Source organism: Micromesistius poutassou (genome assembly GCF_964030765.1).
Source record: "Micromesistius poutassou genome assembly, chromosome: 7".
In the NCBI taxonomy this organism is placed as follows: Eukaryota; Metazoa; Chordata; class Actinopteri; order Gadiformes; family Gadidae; genus Micromesistius; species Micromesistius poutassou.
The window spans coordinates 15,541,110-15,564,495 of NC_140277.1; the positions used below are offsets into that span (position 1 = coordinate 15,541,110).

The window sequence follows — 23,386 nt, forward strand, 5'->3', positions numbered from 1 at the left end:
ATACCTCACTGTAACATACTGATACAATTAAACAGGTCCATTTGACTTTGCTTACAGGATGAATTCCTTCATCTCGGGGCATGAAGATGAAGTTTTCAGGAGCTCTAATACAATTGAGCTCCAGTCTGTGGAAAAACCTGTGATTCATTACTCAAGAAAATAAAAGTAGGGAGTCTTATTTCAACAGTCAGGCTCGGGCTGGAGTACCATGACCCATTTTTTTGTCTGCTCCTGGAACTGTAAATGGGATGAAATTAATACCTGTTTTTCTCCTTCCCTCAAAGCTGCTTCTTCTTCTTCGTCTTCGTCTTCTTCGTTCCCTTCTTCTTCTCCCTCTTCTGCTGCTTCTGCTTCTTCTTCTTCTTCTTCACCACAAAGTGTAGATTTATACACCCTTATCTTTGCTTATTTATAATTATTTTTCAGACCGTGGGTGCCTCTGCCGCTTGCATCTACGTTCACAACAAGCGTGATCAGCCTTCCCCACCACAGCCCCATCCCACCACGGGCCTCGAGTGTTTATCCCTGGGAGAACGTCATTCTTTGATTTGTTGCTATCTTTCATTCAACATCCGAGAGAGTCTGTCTTTGCTCTTGGAGGGCAGCGAGGAATGGGGTTGAAACCAAATAATGTAATCCTGTTACGTTTGTGTGTCGTCGTCGCCCCCCCCCCCCCCCCCCCAAAAAAAATCAAAATTCTCAAATGAGCAGCCGCTCGTAACTATGTTCGATCGAAGGTGTTGGCGGGGGTCGCTTCAGGAGGGAAAGAATTGGCTTCAATGAAACGCTCGCTCAAGTGGTACCTCTCTTAAGCCTTTGAGGGATGGCTATGCAGTGCTCTGGTGGAGACGGTTGTGGATGGAGAATGTGAGCGATAATGGCAGTGGAGTGAGCGGGTGAAACTCCTCGTCTGTCAGACAGACTCCCCACTGGGGATCCACTGCAGTAGATACCAGGTACCAGGAATGCACAGCTCTTGAGCAATCACAATCCCAGGCTACAGATGTCATGCACACGGCCAATCATTTGGTTGTAACTGATACACCAGGGAGTTACTCAATAGTTGCAGTTTGTTCCCTGATGTACCACTGATTACCAAGGTTGAAGATTGTTTAAGATGGAAACCTACTGGTAACCTACTTTTTTGAGGTGTTTCATTCTGAGTGATGATTTTTCAGATACACACAGCTTTTTTGATAATGTTGAAGCGATGGTGTTCATAAACACATGGAAAGCGGTCGAGACGGTTTAGCGTTCTGGGTGTTGAGCTAGTCCCTTTGCCCAGAGGACCATGCGTTCGAGCCTTGTGATCTCTGCCTCAGTGGGTCTAGTGTGCCTGATGGCAACATCTGGGACATGGTTTATTTATCTGACATCGGTGTTGCTTGGCAACCTCACTGACGTAGGGTAGCTGTTTTTGGGGGGAGCAGAGCTGAGCCTTACTTCATGGCCAAACCACTCAGGTGCCAGAATGTTCCTTAAAACTCTTTGCATTACCCTCTTATACTAACATAGCTAGAAAAGTTTGAAAGAGACTGAATGGATAGAAATAAATGCAGGAGTAAAATTATTTGTATTGAAGGGAGTCATAGAAAGAGGTTGATGGTGATTACCCAATGGATACCTTCCTTCTGTACCTATTCATGCAAATGTTGCAAGGAATGTCCAGACTCTCCCTGTAAGTATCGCTGGCTGCTGGGCTGTTTCAGTCCCAGCTGGTAAGTGGACAGCCTGTCTATTGCAGCAGTAACCGCTTCCTTTTAAACCTTCTCGCCGATTAGATACAAGTATCACTGCAGTATTGGCACACCCCTCAAAAACGTGGCTTGCGTGTATATATATGTATATAAACATATATACACCAGAGAGTTATTCAGTTGGTATCCTCGTTGAACCGAAGAGACTGTTGCTTGCAGAGCTAAACGTGTTTTTTGTTCAGGTCACATCTTCGAGCTGCTTGTCTGCGAGGAGATACATTGGTGTGTGTGCCAGACATTCGTGTTTTTTTTTTCCCCCAGCCTGAAGATCAAGCTTGTGAATAATGAACCACCTCCAGAGTGATTTCTTACAGTTTGACATCGCCTTTTGGCTTCTAGTGTTGAGACAATCTTCCAAAACATGGACGATTCCTCCATCGCTCGTTAAATGATCTTTTTGGAGTGGTTTTGGTTTGTGGGGTGTATTTGTAGATGATGACGGATGGATCTATGGAACTTCCACTGCATCCAACGAAGCGGACACGATGCAGGCTGGTGAACAATAGAACTGCGCTTGTGTGTTTACCGCACGGTACCGTGGTTCCTGCGTATAGACTACTTGTAGTTCTTTCAACCCGTGCCAGAGGACCTCTCATTCGTCCCTCACCACTAATCTGCTCACGTTCATAGCTGCATGCAAGCGGGCATTGGAAGGAGATTTGATCAACTTCAGTAGTTTCCACAAGAGGTTTTGAAGGAAGAAAAAAAAAACATTCCTTCAGCCATTCCGTGTGGCAGGCCAAGGTCAGGATAAATGCGCTGACAGATATTTCCTTCTCTGGATGATTTACAGCCTTTTGGCAATTTAACCGTCACAAGCCTTCATTTGTCTTTGTATTAATTTACAAAAGATCTTTTATCACGATAAAAAAAAAAGTGGATCACTTCTGCCCGGATTTTGTTGGCCCAAAAAAAATGCTTGTTCAAATATGCCCATGGAAATGCTTTGTTGAACCACGCAGACCCGGGCCAGCCTTCACTGGTATTGCTGTGATGCTAATTCTTTCTCAACATGGTTTGTTTTGAGGGATAAGGTCCTAAACCACCGTGGCGGTTTTAAGATGTAGCTGGTGCCCAATGGACGGCCCCGTTGTTCATCCCCTGGGCTCCCAAATGGCTTTAATGCAACAAGCTGCCGCAGCTATCATGAGACCTATAGGGCTTCGAGGTGCCACATGTCCCGGGGTAAGGACCCGGTCTTGGCCCAGACGTGTGGTTATGGCTCGGGTGGTTGGGCTCTGTTCAAGAATGTATATATCCTAAATAATCATAGCTGATGTTTGCCTCTGTGATATTTGGACATTATGCAGACTGTTTATCAGGAGTTCTGGAAGCCGACGGATCACGTCTGGAAGCCAATTCCAATTGTGGGCACGCAGTAAAGTAAAATAACTATTTTCCCTTTTGAATACAGGTTTGTCGCTACTTATGTTCCCATTGGATCTGGTTTTAGGGCAAATCCTTGCTTTGTGCTCTTCAACGCAAACAAGTCCTTGATCGAGGGCTTGTGTTTACATTCCTCTTTTCCGCTTTCCCCCCCTCTTCCAAACAGCAGAACTTCCCCATTAAAGTCCCTTTATGCACAAAAGAATGGATACCAGATGCCACTGCATCCTACAGTGTCACCAACTCCTCTCTTTCTCTCTCATGTTTTACTTTCACTGCCATCACTTGTGTGTTGTCGATTGCATTGACAAAATGATTGCCTGGAAAGCATTTGCAGACCATGCTAATGGGCGTGGATGTCATTAGCTGCGGCATCCCCGCTGATTGCACTGCATCATTAATAGACACGTTTGAGATTGCCTCACATGAATCAACCCCTTCTGTAAATGTTTTATCGAGGGGGGGTAAACGACAGAGGTCGACCGGAACGTTTCAAATGCGCTCAAGTGGTGTTGCGTCAAAATGTAGACACGGGTATTTTACAATCCGTCGACACACACTCTTATTGTCCTCATGTTATCCTCTCCACTCTTTCAAAGAGACCCCAAAGCTAAGAATACATTGGATCATTTCAACCGTTCTGCAAATGAATCAGTATCTTCCTTTGATCAAACACTGATAACCACACTTCACTTCCAGGCATTGGGTCGACAAATTGTTGTGTAGATATCAAAACCAGCCCGCTTACTTGACAGCATTGTAGTCCCTGAGCGCCCCCCCCCCCCTTACCCACAACAAGGATTTATCTCCATGCAATCTTCTTAAGCATGGATCATGTGCATTACAATGATGGGGACCAACCACCACTGCCACCACCACAACTGAATGTACCCATGTGTTGTGTATGTATGTGTGTGTGTGTGTGTGTGTGTGTGTGTGTGTGTGTGTGTGTGTGTGTGTGTGTGTGTGTGTGTGTGTGTGTGTGTGTGTTGGTGGGTGTGATGCACCCATCTGAGCCAACCTCCCCCCCCCTAACCAATCTTCCCTCTGAGCTCCTCCCCCCCCCCCCCCCCCACCCCCCCTCTCCCGATTCCCCTCCACCCCTCCCCTCCACGTCTTTGCCCGGGCTTTGGACTGGACCGTGGCTGATGTGCACGGCGGGCCTCAGCCAACAGGATGTTGTGTTGTCAGAGCCATGGCCCCGTAGTGGTTTTCTGTATTAGTGAACTCCTGCCCCACAACAGATTCCTTTCAAGTTAGTCACCGAAAACCTCCCGATTAGTGTCGGCTGTCTTGGTTGTTTCGTCTGTGCTCTCGTATCTGTATTCATGACTGATGTTTCTTACTTTTTCAGCAGGCTTTTTTTTGTACTGGTATTTGGAGTACGAGTACAGATGTCCAATACGACGAAGGGTTTCTTCAGTCAACAAATTTGTGCCATAGTCAGCAAAGAGCATTTTTGGTCCATGCTTGAACTAAAATATCTCTGCAGTGAGAGGATGTTTGTCGTTAGTAAGTTAATTGCTCTGTTTTGTATTCCATTTCATGTCAGCCTGTTGTAATGTTCTTTTGGCAGCGGACGCACATTCCCAGTCCAACATTCTTTTGTTTAGTTAAAAGACAACAAGTTGATGAACATGAATCATCGTTGGATGCACTTATTATAAGTCCCTTCGGACATCAGCTATGGTTCACACATGTATATTTTGCTTTTCACACTTATTTTCTTCAAAGTAAACTTTGAACCAAATCTCCAGAGAGTTTGTTGCACTCAAATGGATCTCAAATGAATGTAAAAATTTGAGAGTACTGATGTGTGTTTGTTTTGTTTAGGACAGGAAGTGTGGTACGGCAATACAATTCATTCTTATCAAGATTACGCCAGGCCACCCAAGTGATGGGACGCTTAAGTCCAGGACTGTTTGTTCCCTACCTATCTTTGTTCTGCCCATATCTTTCATCTATCTCAGGATTTGAAGTAATGAAACTTTACTTGTACCTAAATCTGCGTCTTTTTTGCTCAAAACTGAACTAGTCTGCAAGAAGGAGGTTTGAATCGGTGCAATACACATACTAACCATACATCCTACAATTTACAAAGATATCGAATTGTATATTTGCATAGGAGACTTGAAAAACCTATATTAAAAGAAGAACGAAGAAACTACTTAAGGTGTAGTTTCAGTTTGACCATTCTCCATTCCCATTCCTGCAACTAGTGTAAATTATGTTATAGAATGTCAACTGATTACTGTTAATGTACCAGGTCTGTTCAGGCTTAAATCAAAATCACAAGATGTACTATATCTGTGCCTTAGTACAGCATTTGGAGGTAAAATGTCCTATTTACCCACCTTAACACATCTATTGTAATTCATGTTTGAATGCTCTGTTCAAAAGGTCAAAGTTTGGCCTGTGACATTGGTCACATTCAACTCGCCCAACCATACACAGCAGCTTATTGGCCAGCTGTGGCTCCCAGTGAAACCACTGGGAGCACTGGGGGGGGGGGGGGGGGGTTAAAGGAAAAGCGTGTGTGTGAAACTCAAAGCAGGCGTTGCCGGAAGGCCTTGCCGTCTGGTTGTTAGGGTGAAACACAACACCACGCTGGGCATTATCGTTCATCCTCTCTCTTTGTAGCTGTGAAGTAGGGTGTTGATGGGGAGAAAATCATAACTAAGCCTTTGACACTCATGAAGCTACTACCCAGTAGTAGTCATTCGATACTGCCTCAGTACAGTTGTGAATTCCAGATGTTGGTGACTATGTTTTTTTTCTGGTAATATAGGACATTTGATTAAATAGGGGATTCTGATCGTTTGATTCAGATTGTCATGGTTTTATGTGACTTATTTGGTTTGGTGTTTGGCGATAGTTAATTATTATTATCGTTTACATCTTCTTATTGCTTGTCATGAAAGTAAGCTATGGATACCAAATCACATTGTTTAAAGGTCCCATGGCATGATAATTTCACTTTATGAGGTTTTCTAACATTAAGTTGAGTTCCCCTAGCCTCCCTATGGTCCCCCAGCAGCTAAAAATTGCATTAGGTGTAAACCGAGAAGTAGCTATCTTGCTCCGTCTTTGAAAAAAGGATCGCTGAAACGCTTTGATTTGGCTTCCGGTCCTGTATGACGTCATACAGGACCAGGTTACCTCCCCTTTCTCTGCTTGGCCCGCCCAGAGAATTGGAAGTGGAAGAACCAGAGGCGTCTGAGAACCCGACGCAGTCGTTTGAGATTCATACTATCATCCGGAGGCGCAAACAGCTTTTGACCATGATAATATATATTATATTATATAGATATCTAAATATAATATGATATTATTTAGATATAGAGCTCCAGGACTCCCGCCGGAGCACCCGGAGTGTTCAGTGTTCCACTGTAAACACTAGCGCATGGTATCGTGGCCGCAAGCTGCTCAGGGCCACACCACCACCCTCCACCTTGACCTGCCTCTAAAAACGGCACGTTTGTGGAGAGCACATTGTGGGACTGGCTCGTAGTGGCTGTAACTCTGCACCAAGGCTGAATTTCTTGAACGTCTTCAAGTACTGTATTAGGGGCCCACTAACACCTATATTAAAGCATCCATAAAATAGCATGCCATGGGACCTTTAATTGTCAAGTTAGTATGAAAAGAAGACACACCCCAAAATAGATCACTATTTGTTGGGTTTGTAAATAAGTGAAAAGCTACTTTTATACAGTATATACCACATGCTTAAAATTTCAAATAGCTCTTAGCTTAAAATAACCTGAACGTGTCTGTAGTAAATGCTGATCGATAATGATTTCAGTAACGTAAAAAATAAAATCACAACCTATACCTGATGAAAAATGCTGGCTAGCACCTAGTAGCACGTTTTGATGACCCTCTCCCAAAACCCCTCCCACTCACGCCAGCCAGCCAGCCAGCCAGGCTAATTTGCGTGGAGCAGTTGCACCTCTAGTTAGATGGGTCAGCACACTGTAATTTTGTTTTTACGTAAAATCCAAACGAGTTTTGGACTGTTTAGAGGGATTGTGCCTTTTTATTATGGTAAGGTTTATTGCACATTGTTGCATATTTCTTGTTCATGAAAATGTCATAAAAGCAAAAGAAACCCCTTCCTTAAAACCATATAGGCTGGCCAATCTGGTCCTAGGCATTCCTCCCTTCAAAATGTGAGGTATTTCCGTAATAGAAGGGGAATGGTTAGTAATTTCACCCATAGTGTGGTCAAACTAAATATCCCATTGGGTTCCCACCAAGAAAATATAATTATATCATATTAATCAAACTTAAATACAATATAGACCGGACATTTCTCTCAAATAAACAAGTTTTGGACAGCCTTGGATCCCCTCAATGATACCCTATTCCCTGTTTCCCCTGTCAAGGTCAGAATTTATAAGCTTATAACTCCAGACCAACTTAAACCAACTCCAGAGCCACTCCTGTCACATATTTGGTCAGGAGGAGACAGCAAATCATACGCGGTAAAGTAATGCTGTCTGAAATGCAGAATTTAATTGACTGAAGTACTTGGCTGAGTCCTTCTAAAGACTGTCCTCAGTGCAGAGGGCCAACTCTCGTTGATGGGTAGCCCCGTGTTGCTCAGCATACCAGGGGAGAAGGTTTCTCTGTGTGACATTGTGTGACTGAGTTCAGCTGATTTCAGCTGTGTTGCTATAGGTCTATAAACACAGATTGAGACCAGTGTTTCCGAATGGAATAGCCTGTCTGAAAATGAAGTGCTGTTCATATTTAATAGCCTCGCAAATACAGCTATTGATTTTTGGGATTTGAAAGGTGTTGGGGAAACAACAGCACAAAGAGACACACATTCTGAAAGTGAACGGAGAAGACGGTTGTGCCAAGTTCAATACCCTCAGAAATGGAGAAGTTCTGCAAAGGCTAAAAAATGTTAGGACAGCCGTAGCTCTTCAAGTCACTGGATATCCCAGGCATGGTTTTGTTAAGGTCACGGTGTGTATTTAATATTGGAGTGGTTTTATGAATTGTTTCTCTCTCTCTCTCTGTGTCTCCCCAGCTGCCTCTGAGGGACGGGTAAACGGAGGAGAGGATTTCTTCCAGAAGGTGAGTGTGTAGCCTACCCTGTGCTTGGATCCTGTGTGTGAGCATTCTCACGGTTCGCGTTCAAGTTTGGATCTGCAGCCCAAACAAACCGGGTTCTTCTTGAATTGGTCTGAATGGCAGTTGGAACATTGATTTAAGGATTAGGGGCTGAAAATGTATAGCGGTGTCACTTCAACATCACTGGCCGCTTATCTTCTTAATCAGCAGATATAACCAGATATTGGGAAAACGAAAAACTGGAGCGTATCAGTGTAACACATCAATCAAGTCTGTTAATATAATAAAAACGTTCCTTATAGAGCTTGATTGGCCAGCATTCAGTGTGTAGATACATATAAGCAGTCCTAAAAAGTTAAAATGGATTCTGACGTGCGCAAAACAGAGGGCCCACCACCATGTATAAAAAGTATATGGTTGGCTGTTACAAAATTTATGAGACCCCAATAATGTTTGAATCCAATGCGTTTCCTCTGGAATGGGCTTTGGTCTTCAAATCTGGTTCAGGGGCTGGTTTAGTATTCCTCACTAAAGATACCAATGACGGATCGTTAGATACTGAACCATTCAACATTATGTTTGTTTAGTTGAACTAATCAAACCCACATGGCCTGCCCGCATGTCCTTAATCACGGCCAAATAACGGATTAATGAGATGTAGAGAAGGAGAGACGATGACAAGTACTTGTGGCAGCATCGTTTAATGTAAACTAATTAGTAATTGGTCCACTCTGCCACATCTGTTTAAACTATACTAACTTTTAGATGTAATTGCGGGTCATTCTGTGCGCATGTCTGCAGTTCGGTGGTCATTACGGGCTCCTGTTAATAATCCAATTTCCTGAGCACTCTCGTGGCACCTGGTGTAATGAGCTAGATAATGGAGTTTGGCTCGTAATGTCCCGTTGAATTGTTATTCCTCTGTGTCCTGATTCAGTGGCACGGATGCTCATTAACGGCCCACGGAACACGGGAATATAACCGTCCCCGTCCAAAGTAAAGGGAAGAATCGCGCAGCGTCAACTGTTCACGGGATCCAGGCACGATCTCCAGACGGGATCTGTCTGCAGCTCTCGCCCGGGTTCAGGGAAGCACTCGTGTTTGGTGTTTTTATAGTCGGCGGGTTATCCAGTTCCCCCAACCAGGCAAATCCGACACGAGTGGGAACTGGACGTTTTCTGACTGGTCTTTGTGAAGCCGCCATGCCGCACTGGAGAGGCTTTGCAGGCCTTTTGAGAGGATGGCGGTTATTAGAGCATAAATGGCCAATAATTGTACATTAGCATGCAGGTGTTTTTGTTGGCAGGGTCGTTAGGACAAGCCCACGAGCGGCAGTGAAGTCATGATAGTTAACTAGATTTTCCGTTTGGCTAACTATCATTTCCTTTGGATGGCGTGATCGCCGTCGCGGGCCAAATTAATATCAGGAATATAAACAGACGGTGCATCAGATATGGCGACCTGGAAGGGTATGGAACCATAGGAAAATGTAGGACGTGTTTGGGAGTGTCTTGTGGCAAAGAGAGCAATGGAAATTACCTTTCGATTTAGGAATTTCACACACACACACACACACACACACACACACACACACACACACACACACACACACACACACACACACACACACACACACACAAACACACACGCGAGTGCGCTCACACTGGCCGCTCAAGAGATTGCAGTACGAGACGTGTGTATTGCTTGGAGTTGTAATAATGTATTAATCGGTCTCAGAACAAGTGTGTAACGGTCAGCTTCCAGTTTCTCAGATAAATGCCCTAATTTATTTTCAGATTCTCAGACGCACGCACGCACGCACGCACGCACGCACGCACACACACACACACACACACACACAGTTCATAAGACAAGAACAAGATATCCCCAGTAACAATGGAAAACAAATACAAAGAGTGTGTGTTGACCGGCATCGCCGATCTCTCTCAGGCCCCGCACTCCATCCTCCCCTCCTCCTTACGCACCGTCTACTCAACTTCCTCTGGAGCAGAGCGGGAGCGGTGTGGGTTCTTTTGGTGGGGAGCCCGTCAGTATGGTTTTAACCGTTCATCTAATTCAGCGGGGGGAAAGACGAGCGGCTGCGGACCAAATGAGATCACCCAGCAGAGAGTAGGAGGAGGACCACAGATGAGTATCAAACCACGTGTTGTTCTGAAGTCCCCCTCTCTCTCCTCCTCTCCATAGGGAAAGTTGGAGAGAGACAACACGACCGCACACACTTTCTCAGTACAGTGCAGGCTCCGTTGCCATCTCTGGGCTTATGCGTCTTTTACTAGCCTCCTCCTCCTCCTCCTCCTCCTCCTCCTCCTCCTCCCCCCGGTGTCTTTGCAATCCACACCTCCTCTGTTCCTTTCTCCTCTCCCTGCTCCTCCTGTGTTCTCAGTCTGGTGACCTGCTGATGTACCGTAGCTATTCCCCCGATAGGACCGAGGCATTTCCCAGCACGCCAAGTTCCTCCCAGCTTAGCAGCAGAAACGCCGCTGGACCCAATGAGCAGCTTTTTGTAGTACGGTCTCCGGCGTTTTTTTTTGTTTTTTTTTTCACCCTGGCAACTGTGGAAATGTGGCAAAGCATGGCACACACCATTAAACCTCCCTGGAACGCCACGCAGCAAGGCAGCAGTGGGAAGCAGAAGAGACGCGATGTTGTTGTGCTGATATTGGAGACGGGTTGTGGCCACAGACGAGCTTAGCCTGCAGGGATTTGAGTCCAAAGATATGGTTAAGTCCCGGTGGCCAGTGGATCCCACACTCCCCCCTTCATCCTCTCAGACTCCTTAACTGTGGTTCCGTAAACAGCTTTGTGTGCAGTGCTGCCATTTGCGTTCGAATGCAACGGGAGCCGTTGTTTTTCGATGAGGGGGTATATAATTTGGGTATCTTTTGTGATCGAGCTCCAGTGCGGAACCTCTTGTTCAGTTGAGAGTAATGCAACACAGTTAAGGTCCTTCGCATCCTAATTAGACCGATTGCAGTTTTTCTACAGCATCTTCATCGTTCGTCGGCTGTGCTATTTGCCTTTTCAACGCACTCCCGTCAGTGGGTGTCGAGGGACGTCACGCGGGTGCATTCGGGTCGACTGTTTGATTCCAGTTAGGTTTGATAGTCTGGAGTCTGGTGACCGTGACTGCTCTTTGGCCTGGCCAGGGCAGGCTCACAGTTTATCAGGCCCACTCTGCAGCCCTTCACCCACCCCTCCTTCTCCCTCCCTTTACATAAACACACACACGCACACGCACACACACACACACACACACACACACGCACACGCACACGAGAGAGAGAGAGAGAGAGCGTGCAGATCGTTTGCTTGTATATTCCAGCTGTAACAACAGCTGCAGTAACCCAGAAACAGAAAGTCATGTCCTCCTGCCACGCCGATTGCCATCACGTGCGCCGCGGGCAGGTCTGTGTTGGTTCATGTGCCTCTTCCCCTGTCCTGTGGCGTTGGTCCGACGGACTTCCTGTTTGTCTTGGGGTTGTCGGACTCACACCTGTGGTCTACCTGCCCCGCACTCACCACTGGTCTGAACCTGGTAACCTGCACCCCAAGGGTCGCGTGAGAGTGGGAATCGATCGCGTACGTGAGAATCGATCGCGTACGTGGGAATCGATCGCGTACGTGAGAATCGATTTGTGGCGATCGTCCACGCTTATGCCGTTTACTCGTCTCTTTCCTGGCGTCTGTTCCAGACAACAGAAAGAGAAAGAGGGTGCGGCGGCGGCGGCAGCAGCCAGACGACCAAAGGCACGGGGCGTATATACTTAAACGTATAGTTAACCCAATTTGCGAAAAATATCTCGAGCGATTTGAGAGGTATTTGCTGCCACCCCCTGCCCCCCTCCCCCCCCTCCCCCCCCTCCCCCCCCCCCCTCCCCTTCATAAAAATAAACGGCGTCCACCCTTTCAGAACGGTGTGTGGTCCGTCAGGGATCACTCCCATCTTGCAGACCTCTGCCAAGAACAGCATGCGGCGGACAGGAAGTGAGTTCCCCCTCCACACAGAACCGTACAGAGGGGAAGGGGAGGTGGCGGCAGAAACCCAAGACGCAGTCCTGCAGGATAATTGCGTTTACCTGTATCAATACGGGGGGCTGTCACTTTAATCATCCCCCTGCATCCGGCACTTTAGTTGGTGGTGTGGGGCAGGGAGTGTGCTGCCTTACTTACTCTGTTTGATTCTTAATGCATTTTATAGTTATTTCTTCTTCTTAGATAGGGTTAGGGTTAGAGTGTGAGTGTGTGTGTGTGCGCGTGCGTGTGCGTGTGTCCCCCGTTTCCCCATTTGATTATTGTATTCGATTCGTTCAACATCTGTATTTCCAGCAGAGACCAGCAGACCTGACATCCAGTGTTCCTCAGTTCAGTTTGCTCCAGTACTTTTCTTGGCAGAGGTTTTTCAGGAGTTTCTGCGATTGTGACAAAGTGCAGGAACCCCTGCTATTGACCTGTGAGACCCGTGGGGCTAAAGACGAGGAAAGGGACAGAGGTGAAAAAGTCAATTTAAGCCATTGCTCAACGAGAGAGAGGGAGAGAGAGACAGAGAGCGAGAGAGAGAGAGAGAGAGAGAGAGAGAGAAAATATTCTACTGTAAGCTAACAATAGCAGAACTCGAAAAAATGTTGGGTTTGGACCTCTGATCTTGTGCAAGGTTTTCGGTTTGCTTTCTATATTTAGGGTGGATTAGGTTCTAGCGTAGAACGACCCGACCAGTCCACTTGGAAGCAGATCGAGACATGCCATGTCAGTAGACCACGGCTCGACAGTGTTATGGGTTCACACACACAAGTGTTCACATCTCCCTAAAACCACCCCAAACCAACAGGAGGAAAAGCTCATAGAGAAAGAACCACACCTTAATATCTGACATCATCGGTCTGTCATCTCTGTGTATCTTGAGTATTTCACACTTTGCAGCAAAACTGCTTTGCAGTAAAATAATCTACGCTTGAAAACACGTTGAGTGATATTTCTTCATACGATCGTTTCTACTGTATCTTCTGTGCCGTCTGTTTCTCTCTCTCTTGTTTTTTTTTCCCCCTGTGTTTTCTTTCTGGAGTACAGAGCGCGGTAGCCAAAGGATTTAATGAGACTGGCAGCTTTGTGTGATCTAGCTTTGCTATTACAGCAACATCATGCTTTTCCTTCAGCCCAGGAGCTTAAGAGGCTCAGGCCCATGCAGCAAGTACAAAAACATCTTCCACACTACTTCAACGCTAATGTTGCATTTGTATCTTGAACGTGACAGCAAACTGTTGAAGATAACGAGATTTACGATGGCATTTTGGAATGATTCAGAAACAGCTTGCCTCAAAATTAGATTTTCTATTGTGCATGAAGCCTTTTAATTGATCAATCATTCAGCCGTCCATTCTTTCATTAAGAGGGTTATTTATCCTTCTTCTCTGCCTGTCGGCACATAATTCTGACCGTCATACATGGTAGCATAATGTGTACATTATGTGGCGTGTAGAAGCTTGTAACTCAACCGTCACGTCTCTCCAGAAGTGAATGCGAGAAGCGTATGGAAACAAGAGTTCTGTTGTCCATCGTTTGTTTTCTAGCTGGCAATGGATAAGTTGTCAAACTTGGTTTTGGATGATGCGGAACAGCACATACTACCGCTTGAAGAATGTATGGCGAATGAAGGCGTTTTCCCTCTGTGGTTTGGGCTTCATTACTGCTACTATAGTATTTTCATTATTGGGATTTTCGTTTTTCCTCAATCAGACAACGAGACTGTTGTTTTCATAACGGAGTGAATACGGGTCAGGAAAGGAGCGTTCAAAAGTCCTCTCCTTCTATTCCGCTGAATTCTTTCGCGGTTTGCAAAAACTCTACGTCTTTACAGAATCTAGATAAAGATCTGACGTGGTTTTCCCACATTTTGGTGGATTGGCGTGGAGTGGCGTGGCGCGGATAGAGTGTAGGTGTCTCTGAGCCACACACACACACACACACACACTCCTTTTTCCTCGTGAGTTATTATTCATATGCTAGTATAACACGCCAGACCCCCTGGTGTAACCCGAGCAGCACTTAACAGCTCACACGATGTCTGGACGCCGTGCTGCAGAGCTAACTTACACGGCCGCAACCATCCCCCGTCACCGCCCAAAATTAAAATATTAATAAAATATGATGCCAATCACACAACCGTTGGTGTCACAGCTCACAGGATGTAAGCGCTGAGGTGAGAGGTATACATTCATTCCAGCCGCAGCTTTGACTCCAAAGCTGGCTGCCAGGGCGGACGTCTAGGACGGCAGGTGTTGTCGGTCAGAATAGTTCTGTTGACGTTCGGGGCGTCGTGGGACAATTCGTTGTTTCCTTGAGTTTGCTGTTCTTGTTTTATATTGGCATTGTCTTGCGGTCATTAGTTTTCTGATGCATCGCCGCCGCCGCTGTGCGTTAACTCTCTCCGAGACGAAACACATGTCTCTGGTTATGACTGGTAGACCTGTCATACTCGGTTGCTATGGATTACTTATGACAACTTTCACGTGTTCCAAAGCCAAGTGCACTCAGTCTTTTTTCTTTCTGTGCGTTTTCTTTCTGCTGCGATGGAGCTGAGGGACTTGAGCACAGATTAAAAAGCGTCTGGAGCCGTTATATAAGCATGTATATCAGAGGGCGGGGTTTGGACTTGGGTATACATTTTCTTAATGTTTTTTTTTCATAGTTCACGTCTTGACGCAGCCCGTAGCCTATGGCAGACTTCACCCTTTCCATCGTATGTTATCCTTCCCCGTTTAGACGTGCGAGGTCTGTGTACAATGGCTGACAGCTGTGACCTTGTGTCAGTGTTGTAATCCAAAGTCTCGTTGGCGGTAAGGATTCCCGATCCCAATAGGAGCACCAAAGCATTGTCCACAGTACACAGTACACCACGGCCCTGCCAAAGCCACATTTGAGGCACTCGAAATACAAGGAAAACACCGGCATGCTGAATCAAAGAGATTCTTCCACCCCTATAGGATACTGCGCGACCGCAATATTATTTTGGAATTACACATTATATTTGCACTCTTGAAGGAAATGTGTGATACGTTTGCAGCGGTTTAGTGTTACACTGAAACAGGCTTTCCGGCTGATGAATCCGGTCACAGTGCATGCTTTTGTTTCATACAACGTAGGGGAGTTGGCGTGGCCTGTGTTAATAATTGTCATCTATCTGCTTCCAGGTCATGGATGAAACCAAAACACAGATCGCATGGCCTTCAAAGCTGAAGATCGGAGCGAAGTCCAAAAAAGGTACAGGCCTTTTCAATGAGTTCTTCAACCAGATGTTGTCTCCTTTACCGGTCTGCCCTTACAAATCATCACCACTCCCTCACATGGCAAATGGGGAATGAAAACATGAAAGAATAATACTAACAGTAATAAAAGTGAACATGTTGTACATAAAACATATTTATGTTTAACATTCTGTCATTGATGGCAGAATCACAACAGTATGAGCTCCTTACTGAAAACATGCCGGCTGCAGCCAAACTCTGTGTGTGTGTGTGTGTGTGTGTGTGTGTGTGTGTGTGTGTGTGTGTGTGTGTGTGTGTGTGTGTGTGTGTGTGTGTGTGTGTGTGTGTGTGTGTGTGTGTGTGTGTGTGTGTGTGCACTTGTATTTTTTTATGTACTATTCTCAACACTAATGAGGTGAATCTGGATATGGTCCCATTTGTGAAGTCTTTGTTTTTCCCACGTCTTTGAGATGTTGTGCTCAGTGCATCTATTGCCAGATATCAACATATTGTGTTGAATGAATTGGGCAAATCAACTAGGTTATATAGTTTGATTAATAGTATTTGCTTTTGAATACTTGACAGTAAAATCAATCAACAGCGAGAGTTAACTAATGGACCTCACTGAAATCACATACAGAGAACCATAGAAAACTAGTCGAGGTAGCATTTACGCTAAATGGGTGAAGCGGCATTCAGAGCATATTAAGCATATAGCCTATACATGTACGTATTCCGTATATCATTTTTAGGATAAGTAAGGTAAAACTTAGGAGGAATGTGATTCTTATCTAGAGGCATCCTTTTTTTTTTGGTGCTGCTAGATTGCTAGGCCAGCTGTGTTGGCCAGATGCAGAGAGTGTGTGTGTGTGTGTGTGTGTGTGTGTGTGTGTGTGTGTGTGTGTGTGTGTGTGTGTGTGTGTGTGTGTGTGTGTGTGTGTGTGTGTGTGTGTGTGTGTGTGTGTGTGTGTGTGTGTGTGAGAGAGAGAGAGAAGGACAGTGAAACGTGTTATAATGGCTGACATGTTAAGCTGTTGGAGACGAGTTAACGCCGTCCAGTCCCCCAGCATTTTCTCAGCTGCAGAGGAAGTTACTCAATTGGGTCTGGGCCGTGAAAACGAACCGTGTGACAGAACAACACTTTTTTTTGTGTTCGGATTTAGAATCTGAATAGGTGAGTAATGTGACTGGAATTAGCGAACGAGGTCATAGCAGTGGATTTTTTTTTTTTCCTTTTTTTTCATTTCATGACGACCAGCAGTGCACTGACCCCAAAACCCAAAGCATCCAGGGATGTTCTCCCATGCGTCCTGTTTTGATATCCTGCCTGTAGGCCTCAGGAACATCGTTTTGGGGGAAGAAGATGTGTGGAGATGGTAGCCCTTCACGAGAAAGGGAGGAAAAAAAAAAAAGCTCTTGTTTGCTCTACCCCACTTTGAGACAGCTTAATGATTAAGAGTTAGTGTGTGTGTGTGTGTGTGTGTGTGTGTGTGTGTGTGTGTGTGTGTGTGTGTGTGTGTGTGTGTGTGTGTGTGTGTTGTTGTTTTTACACTGAGGAATGTTCCAGCGTGGGCCAGAAACAAGGGGGATGGCATCTTTAGAAAAAGGTCAGGCTACTATTCGCCTTAACGAAATTGTAATTGATCACCTAAGTATAACATGACGGCGTACATTCTTACGAAGCGTAGTTCAGATATTTGACATAGCTCAGAGTATGGCCGGGGCGGGGGGGGGGGAGGACCTCAGTGAAGGCGGTGATGGAGTTGTTGTTCATTTTGTAATGGCTGAGCTGTTCCACAACTCTGTTGTTAATAAAAAAAAAAGTGATCATGGCTATTTAAAGTTCCCCAGCGGGAGAGAAGGGGAGACGGGGTGGGGGGGGGGGAAGGCTGGTCGAGGGAAAGGCGGGGGAGTGTGCGGCAGGTACATGGTGTGGGATGGCCTCTGTGCGAGCCTTTGAGCCACATGGGGGGATCAGACGCCGTTGCGTAACGTCCTCTGTCCATATGTGCGGCGTAAAAATAGTGCGGAGAAATAAATAACATTGACGCACGGGCGTACATCAGACTTGTTCGCAAGTGTTCCTTCCCCTGTGCGGCTGTTTGTCCCGCCCTCTCCCATCCTCCACTACTACGCAGTGATTGGCTCATTCACAAAAACTTGCAGCTTCCTTTCGGGGAGTGATGTCGTATGTGAGCGTGTGTGTGTGTGTGTGTGTGTGAGCGAAACTGTTTCGAATTCTTCCTTATGATCTCTTGGCTCTGCACCATTCGCTGTTGTGCAAATCGAGAGCAGGAGAGGGGGAATGTTTGCCAGTCACTCGCAGTTATCTGAGGAACAAATGTGTTGCATTCTTGCGCTCGTAGAGAATGAATAACATGTGGACTGGTGTGCATGTGTTTCTTAGCAACATGGGGGTGGGGGGGTGGGGGGGAGGTGGAGATGCTGGGGGTGTCGCGGGCGAATCAACCTTGACTTTTACAGGAGAACGAGAAAGACATCTGGGACAATTACCAGAGACCGGTATGCACAGCGATCCACATTCCATAATTGTGTGATCATGGCTACGATGTATAATACGCGACCTGACACTGGACCACAGCTGCATCGCACAAACGCGTTGTTTTAAAAAATAATGTCCGCACAGGTTACCATGCCGCCGTAGGGTTATTTTAAGCTGCTTTATGTCCTGTCACAAAATGTACCCCCCACCCCCTCCCCCCCTTTTCAGGAGAAGTGTTTTTCGGGTGTGTGTGTGTGTGTGTGTGTGTGTGTGTGTGTGTGTGTGTGTGTGTGTGTGTGTGTGTGTGTGTGTGTGTGTGTGTGTGTGTGTGTGTGTGTGTGTGTGTGTGTGTGTGTGTGTGTGAAGGCCCATGTTGCATCCAGATGCCCTTTTTAATTACTTTATTTTCTTAAACAAAGGTCACCTGGAACTAGTCATTGGTAGGCTACCGTATGCACACGTGTGATAAGGCAAGGTGATCCTCACCTGTGGAAGAGTCACCGAAATTAATATCGTGGCATTATCGTTGATACACGAGCTGGCTTTTTCGTGCTACACAGGCAACGACAACTTAAAACCATGCTCCGGTGTTGTGTTAAAGTCGTGCTGAACTCATGTAAGCCCAAAATGTTAATCACACTGACGTAATTTTCAATAGAACTTGGAAAGACAACGGATTCACTCAATATTTGATTAGTGCAATAAGTACTTTGATTAATTCAATATGTTGGAATTTCCTTTTTCTTTCATTTCGTATGACTTGATCCTTTGTTTCTCTCTCGCACATGCATTCCTTTCAATGTTTTTGAAGAGGGTTCCGGCGCCAAAACAACGCCATTCCAGGGCTTCATTCGTGTGATATTTTCCATAGTCGGCCTAAGTAGAAAACCCCCAAATTATAACGCCGACTTTGGCTTCCCCAGCCCCAGACACGGAGGTTTACTCAAGGCTCCTCCTCCGCTAATGAAGCTCGCCGTGCGTCTGCGTGACTTGAGACGGCTCCAGGACAGGTCGGCCGCCCGCCCGCGGTCCACCTTGTGTTGTGTTGTGTGTTTTCATAGGTGTCCACACACGGCTGATTGGGAGGGAAGGTGTCCCTTTTATATCCCATAATCAATCATCAGACGAGAGCGAAGCCGCGCGCTGCTTTTTTTTTTTTAAGAAATAATATGCGGGGGTGTTTCACTCCATGACTCCAGCAGTCGTTTGGGCCGGCGGCTAATGTTTGCCAGATGTGTTTATGCTGCAGGTTACCAAAGGGCCAGTAAAAAGGGGAGAAACCCGCCCTCTAGTGTCGGGAGTGGAGAGCTGCAGGACGAGGAGAAAATAAAGGGAGCGAGGAGGAGGGGGAGAGGGGGAGAGGGGGAGCAGGGGGGGGGGGCAAGAAGATTCTCTGTAGTTCACCGCAACAGCTGTATGTTCGGGGGAAAAACAGACCCCGACTCTGCGCAGGGTCCCTGACGCATTCCTCCTCTCCGAGTGTTGTTTTCCCCCTCCTCTCGCACGGCGCCCCGGTCCTAGCGTGATGTAACGCAGCATGGATTAGGACAGGGTTTTCTTCCCCGAGCTTGTTATCGTTTGGTTCGCTGGCTGTTTTGTGTCGGGGCGCTGTTGTTGTCCTTCGTGTGGACCATGGGCCATGGTGACTCTGATCGCCCGCGCTGAGGGGAAAAAAATAAATAAATAAATAAATATATATATATATGGCCTGGCTGGCTCCGTATAGCGCCCGTAACGAGATACACATCGGCTCTTCAGACCCCGGCTATCCCCTCGTGCCTTATAAACCGGCTCCTTAACTTAACACACATCCCTAGGAGGAAACTGCATTCCGCACGCCCGGGCCAACCTCACTCCTCTTGGATCAAACCGTGGGCCCTTTGCTCTACGCAGCCTCAGTGCTTCTTTGGTTTTTTAGTTTTTTTTTGGTCTCCTAGGTTTTATTTTTTGTATGTTTGTTTGTTTGTCTGTTGCCGTGTGACGCGATGGCAGCAAACTGTCAGCTAATTCACGTGGCTTAGTTGTACTTTATTTTAAATTTTTACCCGTTTTCGAGCTGCAATCAATTTGTAAAAAAAAAACGACTAAATCAACAACTAATGAGGACCAGCGTAGATCCCCTTCGGGCCGTATCACTGTCACAGCACAGAGCCCAGTGTTGGAGGGTGGTTCGCAGGCGGCTGTAGAGCGCACAGGCGCGCTGGGCCCATGTGTGTTGGAGGGGAGGAGAGTTCCTGGAACAGGACTTATCTGACTTCCTGCTCATCTCTACGTTTGGGGAGGGGGGGGGGGGGGGGTGGGGGAGTGTGTGTGTGTGTGTGTGTGTGTGTGTGTGTGTGTGTGTGTGTGTGTGTGTGTGTGTGTGTGTGTGTGTGTGTGTGTGTGTGTGTGTGTGTGTGTGTGTGTCTCTCTTTTTATTTATGACTGTTTGTGTGTGTTTGAGTGAGTGTCTGTTTATATATATGTTTGTCTGTTTATATACGTGTGTGTGTCTCTATTTATATATGTGTGTGTGTGTGCCTCTGTTTTATGTGTGTGTGTGTGTTTGTCTCTGTTTTATATGTGTGTGTGTGTGTGTGTGTCTCTGTTTTATGTGTGTGTGTGTGTGTCTCTTTTATATTTGTGTGTGTGTGTCTCTTTTATATTTGTGTGTGTGTCTCTTTTATATGCGTTTCTGTGTGTCTTTCTGCTTTACACGTGTGTGTGTGTGTGTGTGTGTGTGTGTGTGTGTCTTTCTGTTTTAGACACGTGAATGTGTGTGTGTGTTTCTGTTTTAGATGTGTGTGTGTGTGTGTCTTTCTGTTTTAGACACGTGTGTGTGTGTGTGTGTCTTTCTGTTTTAGACCTGTGTGTGTGTGTGTGTGTGTGTCTTTCTGTTTTAGACCTGTGTGTGTGTGTGTGTGTGTCTTTCTGTTTTAGACCTGTGTGTGTGTGTGTCTTTCTGTTTTAGACCTGTGTGTGTGTGTGTGTGTCTTTCTGTTTTAGACCTGTGTGTGTGTGTGTGTTCCCCCGGGGGTCTGCTGTGCAGGGCCAGCTGTAGGATGACACAGCAGCGTTCACCCCGGGGTGCTGGAGGTACGGGGTGAGGTATGGAGGGTTGAGTTGTGTTAGCTGGGGTCTTCAGTGGACCAGGAGAGGGGGGGGGGCGGGCTCTGGGTGAACAGCTGACTCTGGTCGCTGCTGCTCTCACTTCATCACATGATGTGCTGCGCGACCCAAGAACGTGGACTTTGATTTATGTACTATATTCATTTACTGCATCGGTTTACATACATGTACATGTTTAAATGTATATACCTGTGTGTGTGTGTGTGCGTGTGTGTGTGTGTGTGTGCGTGCGTGCGTGCGCGTGCCCCTCTTTGGTTGTACTCATTATTTGTTTTGCAGCTTGAATGTGAAATATTTAAAATAAAGTCAAACTAAATCAGCTAAACTAATTAGCTTACCATTTCACGCCCCTCGCAGCACACAGCTGATTTTTTTTAAATTATTTTTGTACATTTTGTCTGTATTCGACTTTGCTCTTACAATGGAACAACTCATTTAGCAGTAGACACTGCACATAAAGATTCATCATCCATCTGCCACAGGATGTTCACCAGGAATGCGTGGAGGCTCGCTCTGTGGTTTTCAGTGGAAGGTGTATGCAATTATCTCCCTTATTTCGGGAAACATTTGTGTTTTCTCCTTTTTGACTGACAAAAAACTCGAGTCCCGTCGGTTTCTCCCGGCAGACGGGAATAACAGTTGGCGGATCTCAGAGCAGTAATTACTGTCGCTCTCCTCGGGGGTGATGCTCTGCAATTTGCTGACGAAAGGCTGGCTGCCGCTGTCATGTTTAGCGAAATACTTTTAACTCCTGTCTCCGGACACTTTCACGTTCGGCCTCTTGACGGGGACTCTGCCCGGCGTGTAATAGGTTCGTGTGTGTGTGTGTGTGTGTGTGTGTGTGTGTGTGTGTGTGTGTGTGTGTGTGTGTGTGTGTGTGTGTGTGTGTGTGTGTGTGTGTGTGTGTGTGTGTGTGTGTGTGTGTCCTTTTTATGTACTATTCTCAACACTAATGAGGTGAATCTGGATATGGTCCCATTTGTCAAGTCTTTGTTTTGTTTTTGTATGTTTTTGAGATGTTGTACTCAGTGCATCAATTGCCAGATATCAACATACTGTGTGTGTGTGTGTGTGTGTGTGTGTGTGTGTTCCTGCGTGCGTTCGTGCCTGCATGTGTGTTGGTTTTTAAATGCTTTTCTGTCCCCTGCAGATCCTCACATCAAGGTGTGCGGCAAGCGGGAGAATGTGAGGGAAGCCAAGGACAGAATCATGTCTGTTCTGGACACCAAGGTACCCATACCTCCACACATCTCCATGCACTCTGAGTATCTCCATGCACTCTCTCTTTGTTGGTACTATAACGAATAGAGCGGATGACGTTAGCATTTGGGGTGGGAAATATAATCGATTCTTCGATGCATCGCGATTCTCTCTAGAACGATTCCGTCTCGATGCAGATAAGTTAATAATCGGAATTACATTTTTTTATTTTTTTAAATAAAATTTTGTTGACGAGCGCTAAATTGCTGCGGCTGTCACCCCCCCCCCCCCCGTCAACAACTCCGCCAGCCCGTACCAACCCTCCCCCCCCCCTTCCCCCCGTCAACAATCCCGTCCACCCGCAATCCAACACAACAATCCCGTCCACCCACAATCCAACACAACAATCCCGTCCGCCCGCAATCCAACTCCCCCCCCCCCCCCCCCCCCCCCCCGGTCAACAATTCCACCCGCGGACCCTGTTATAATGTAAGCATTATAAAATTCTACAGAGTCTCACTGCGGCCAAAAACCAAAAGTTGCCAACCCTGCATGGGGGGCACCACACATTGCTACCTGGTCTGTGGGAAACACTGAACTCCTTTCTGCCTGCGGGTTCTCTGCACAGAGAACCGACTTAATCTAATATAAAATATTAGACAAGGTGATTCATCTGTCGATTGTCTTTAATGATCGTCACACAAGTAGGACGTGATTCGCAAACGCTGAGTAGCAAACTCAGATGTGTATATATATATATATATTTTTTTTTTTGAAAATCACGCATTGGAAATGTACAAAAAAAAAATGTTTGTGTCGAGATGCATCGATAATCGTTTCAGAATCGAATCGTTGACCTCTGAATCGGATTCGAATCGTGAGGTGCCAGGAGATTTCCACCCCTAGCTGGCATTCCCTCTCTTCATCCCTTGCTCTTTTTTTTTCTTCTCCATCCTGTGCCGTTATCGCTCTGCTGTTTATTGAACCGAGTTCCTGTTTGTGTCTGGTGAGAGACTCCCGGTCGGCTCGATTCAAGTCTCCGTGATGTTTAGGAGATTCTGTTTCTGTTTCCATGGCAACGACATCAC

The 23,386-nt window shown here is 46.2% G+C and overlaps 1 protein-coding gene across 1 annotated transcript in view; it reads left to right on the forward strand.

The window, feature by feature from the left end:
- The window catches only part of bicc1a (BicC family RNA binding protein 1a), a 58,361-nt gene that overhangs the window by 6,379 nt on the left and 28,596 nt on the right, over positions 1-23,386 (forward strand). The window contains exons 2-4 of the mRNA XM_084470223.1: positions 8,185-8,231; positions 15,434-15,503; positions 22,249-22,328. Of these exons, the coding sequence (XP_084326349.1) occupies positions 8,185-8,231; positions 15,434-15,503; positions 22,249-22,328 (197 nt within the window). The remainder of the gene's footprint in view (positions 1-8,184; positions 8,232-15,433; positions 15,504-22,248; positions 22,329-23,386) is intronic.